This window comes from Charadrius vociferus, unplaced genomic scaffold, assembly GCF_000708025.1.
Source record: "Charadrius vociferus isolate BGI_N301 unplaced genomic scaffold, ASM70802v2 scaffold163, whole genome shotgun sequence".
NCBI classification, from domain to species: domain Eukaryota; kingdom Metazoa; phylum Chordata; class Aves; order Charadriiformes; family Charadriidae; genus Charadrius; species Charadrius vociferus.
In genome coordinates, this window is record NW_009648332.1 from 12,688,469 (window position 1) to 12,692,357 (window position 3,889).

A 3,889-nucleotide genomic window follows, 5' to 3' on the forward strand; every position below is an offset into this window, starting at 1 on the left:
TTTCAACATTATAATCAATACTCTTTTTAATTTGCTACAGTATTACAGTTTAATTTTTTTTTAAACAAGGAATCTGAAAATAGCTTCTTATTGAATTCTTCTGATAAATCAAGGTTTCTCAACCTGCATTTCTGACACATCTGTAACATACCTTCCTTTTTGGAAGAAGATTTTGCATCCATAGCTTACCCTTAAACCTTGGTCGCCTGGTTCTCCAGCCTTCCCAGCAGGTCCAATATCTCCCTGGAATATCACAAGAAAAATAAATCATTAGGTTTTGAGGGACAACATTCCTAACAATGACAGTGTTTACAGATCATGCACTCACTGTGACAATAACAATATTTCTTAATGGCTCATTTCCTGTATCACTACCTACTTGGCTAGGATGCATCAATCACTATGATTTGCTTTTATGGAAATTTGAAAATTTAAACAGCACGAGAGAGTAATTTCAACATTTACCTTTGCACCTGGTTCTCCCTGCAGGCCAGGTTCTCCTTCAGGGCCAGGGGGTCCCTGCATGGTACAAGAGCTACATGGTCACCAGTAATAACTTTGCAACCACCAAATAACACAACCAAAACTGAAGGAGAAAACCAGCATGAGACACTGGGAAAGATGCATGTCTGAAATATCAAATTAAGACAACATAGTTCTTTGTTCTTACAGAAGCCCAACAGAAGAAAAGAAAGGAGGGTATAGGAGGAGTTCAGGAACTGCACTATGGATCAGGAATGTATTGAAGACTCAGCAGTACCACTAAGCCTGTACCTTTCATCATAAATTACTAGCAGGCTGAGCAATCATCTATCTCTTCTAAATCTGACTGACAACTTCATCACTGTTTAGGCTTGGAGCCAAGTAGATATAGCCCTTGGAGAACAAAGCCCTTTTTGGACTCTTCAGCCCTTTAAGAGTTAATGGTATCATACTGCTTCTTGTAAAGTTTACATTTAAACCTTTTTTTAATAGTGAGTCAAAAGACTGGATTTTGGGTGACTGAGGAAGAGTGTTTCTTTGAATAAGCCAAATCCTTTCTGTTTTAAGTAAGCTCATACCTCAGCTACTTCACTGCAAATGTGGGTAATACATTCTGTCATATTTCTTTCAAAGAGATATTAAAAACAAAGCAAAAAATAGAACCAAAAGTTAGCAAGAAGACTGCCTGCAGCTGCTTTTCTTCATCTACCATTTGTACGGACATATGATTAATGCTGTTCTACTGTCTAATTGCAAGGAGGAAGATGCTTCCCCGCCAAAAAAAAATAAAAATATTCATGTGCTCAACTAAATATTCACCTTCTAGGTGCAGATGTCATGAACGTATGGCCCAAAGACAGCGCTCACAACAGAAACAGCTACTTATTTTAGACATTTTTTTTTTATAACATCTTTAAGTAAGGGAGTCTCTCGGCAGCTCATGATATTTAAGTCAGTGGCAGATAACAAAAAAACCAGTTTTTAAACACGTTGTCCAGGCTTATTCAGTTGCTTGAGTGTTTGTACTTACTACATAAATCATTAAAAACTCACCTCAAAACCCATTTCTCCAATAGGGCCAGCATCTCCTGGTTGTCCTCTTGGACCCTGGTATTAAACAAAATTTTGGATGCATCATTCAATTAATATTAAATTACATTATATAGTCTTGACTTTGTCTCTTCAGAACTCTTCCAATTGGCATAAAGAAGTGTATTTCATTGTCTTTCCTCCTGAATCCAACAATGTATATAAGTACCACAATGGCCTACAGTACTGAAGACCTCATTGCCAATCTTGACACACTGAAATAACAGATTTCAAAGAACAGCACAGATGTCTCTTCTTTTAGACCAAAAGTAAATTATTATCTAAACTAAGCTCCCCTTTTGATAAACTGAGACTTTGTTTAATTAAGGTTTGTTAGACTGTCTGGTTTGCTTTGTGGAAAAGCCTACAGTCTGGTATGGAACTAACACAACTACTGTGCGCTTCACTGTGGATTTAGCAATATTTATATAGAGCAATCACTGAGGTGTAATGGACTAAAGGCTGGAGCCTTTTTGGTAATATTAGTAACCTTACAATGAGCAGTTTCTTATAAGCCCTACCGTAAGTAATAAATTTATTGCAGTAACACGAAGGGATTGTTTCCTAAAGTGGCATGCCCAAATTCTCTGCACATGTTGGATAGTCCATCTCTGCTCACAGAGTTGGATTTGTGTGCTGGGGGGAAGAGGTTGCCTGTAACAGCTTACAGCCGATTGCATAGCCACTATTAACGTATATCAAGGCAAATCAACCCTCTGGATGTATCCAGTCTTTGAACTTTCAGAAAGTTCATCTCCATTTACTCCTTTGGAACTCATCTGTGTTTAAGTACATTCTAAATTCAAAACAAAGATGCTGCTACCCATATTTATGACAGAAGCCTTTTAAGCAAATATTTACTGGTTTTTGTTTTGCTTCCTCTTACAGACCATGCATATGGTTTCTCTCCTTCTGATCCCTTGGTGGTGATAATGCAAGTATAGTCTTCCCTTGTAACAACAAGGTAAACTGCTTATTACTGAGAGGATTCCAGCAGATGCATATATTTCACCCTACAGCTTCATTTAACTGAAATTGCCATTAATTTCCTGTTGAGAATTCACTTGGTCCTAAACTAAGTCCATCAATTTTCATTTTGAGCAACTCCATGGCGTTCCGTAAGGCAAGTGTCACAAAGCTTAAGTTTGATTCATTAGTGAAGTATTTCTTCATACTATTACCATGGAGCTAAGTCTGCTGGATTGGTAATGTATCTTTCCCCTGAGACTTTCAGAAGCCAAAAATTTATAGCAACATAGGGACTCCTTTTAACCCTTAACTACAGGTAATTTGCAAAGAAGGATTTTTACTGAAATGTTTGACAAGTAGATAAAGTCAGAGTGTAATTTAGATCAAGCCCGTTACTACAAATAGTTCTAATTGCTTACGTTTCTCTGCTTCTCCACGAATAATTAGGGTTTTTCTGCGCTGTGCAGAACTAGTGACAGGGCCAGAGAAACTACTTCAGCAGCTGGCTTTCATGTAGTGACCAGCTGACGGAAGATGAAAACAAGCTGCTTGGATGGGCATTTAAAAAAATAGCCATGCATTTCATTTCGTAACATCTTGTGTCATTTTCATTGCTTCTTGCTAGCTCTACAGACTATTTTCCAAAAACATTTTACTCTTTCAGCATTTGAAAGAAAAGGTACCCTATTCACAGGATAAGCTTTTACTTCCGACACTGCACATGTAAATTCTACAATGATGAGCACAACAGAAATGTAGGTTGCTCAAGAGTAGACCACTTAGATTAGATAAGGCTGATAGTCATTCCATATATATAAAAATTCAGACTTGTCCAGAAAAAGGCAGGAATTTTATGTATAAGCCTTGCATTGTAAGGCTCTTAGATGTCACAACATGAAGATTAGATACCATAAATGAAAGAGACAAAGTGACAGGAATCAAATAATAACTGTTAGAAAATACATTTTCTGTCGAAACATTTTGCCACTCCTACAAGTTGGCAGCTCAAGTTAAGTTCGCAATTATATCCAAACAAAAATTTATCAAAATAAATGTTGGGTTTTTTCTAGCCCCCAAAAATGTGCAATGGCTTCCTGTCAGCATGTCAGCCTATGGATTAGTAGAAATAATATTTAACAATATTAGAAATAATAGTAATAATTAGTAAAAATAATATACTTTATATCAACAGTTCACTTTGAAGATTCAAATGACATATACTTAATTTAATGTGCAAAATAACTTTGCAGAAGCAATGAACACACAATTTTTTGACAACGCTGTTAGGTTTTTGCACTATAAACCAGCAGCCTTCTCTCAAGTCCCCCTAGGACAGCACACACTCTTT

General features: G+C 36.8%; 1 protein-coding gene across 1 annotated transcript in view; it reads right to left on the bottom strand.

Moving 5' to 3' along the window:
* COL24A1 (collagen, type XXIV, alpha 1) overlaps nucleotides 1–3,889 on the bottom strand; it is a 178,394-nt gene that overhangs the window by 38,159 nt on the left and 136,346 nt on the right. Inside the window, exons 34-36 of the mRNA XM_009884884.1 lie at nucleotides 1,537–1,590; nucleotides 466–519; nucleotides 190–243 (exon numbers count right to left, since the gene is read on the bottom strand). Of these exons, the coding sequence (XP_009883186.1) occupies nucleotides 190–243; nucleotides 466–519; nucleotides 1,537–1,590 (162 nt within the window). The remainder of the gene's footprint in view (nucleotides 1–189; nucleotides 244–465; nucleotides 520–1,536; nucleotides 1,591–3,889) is intronic.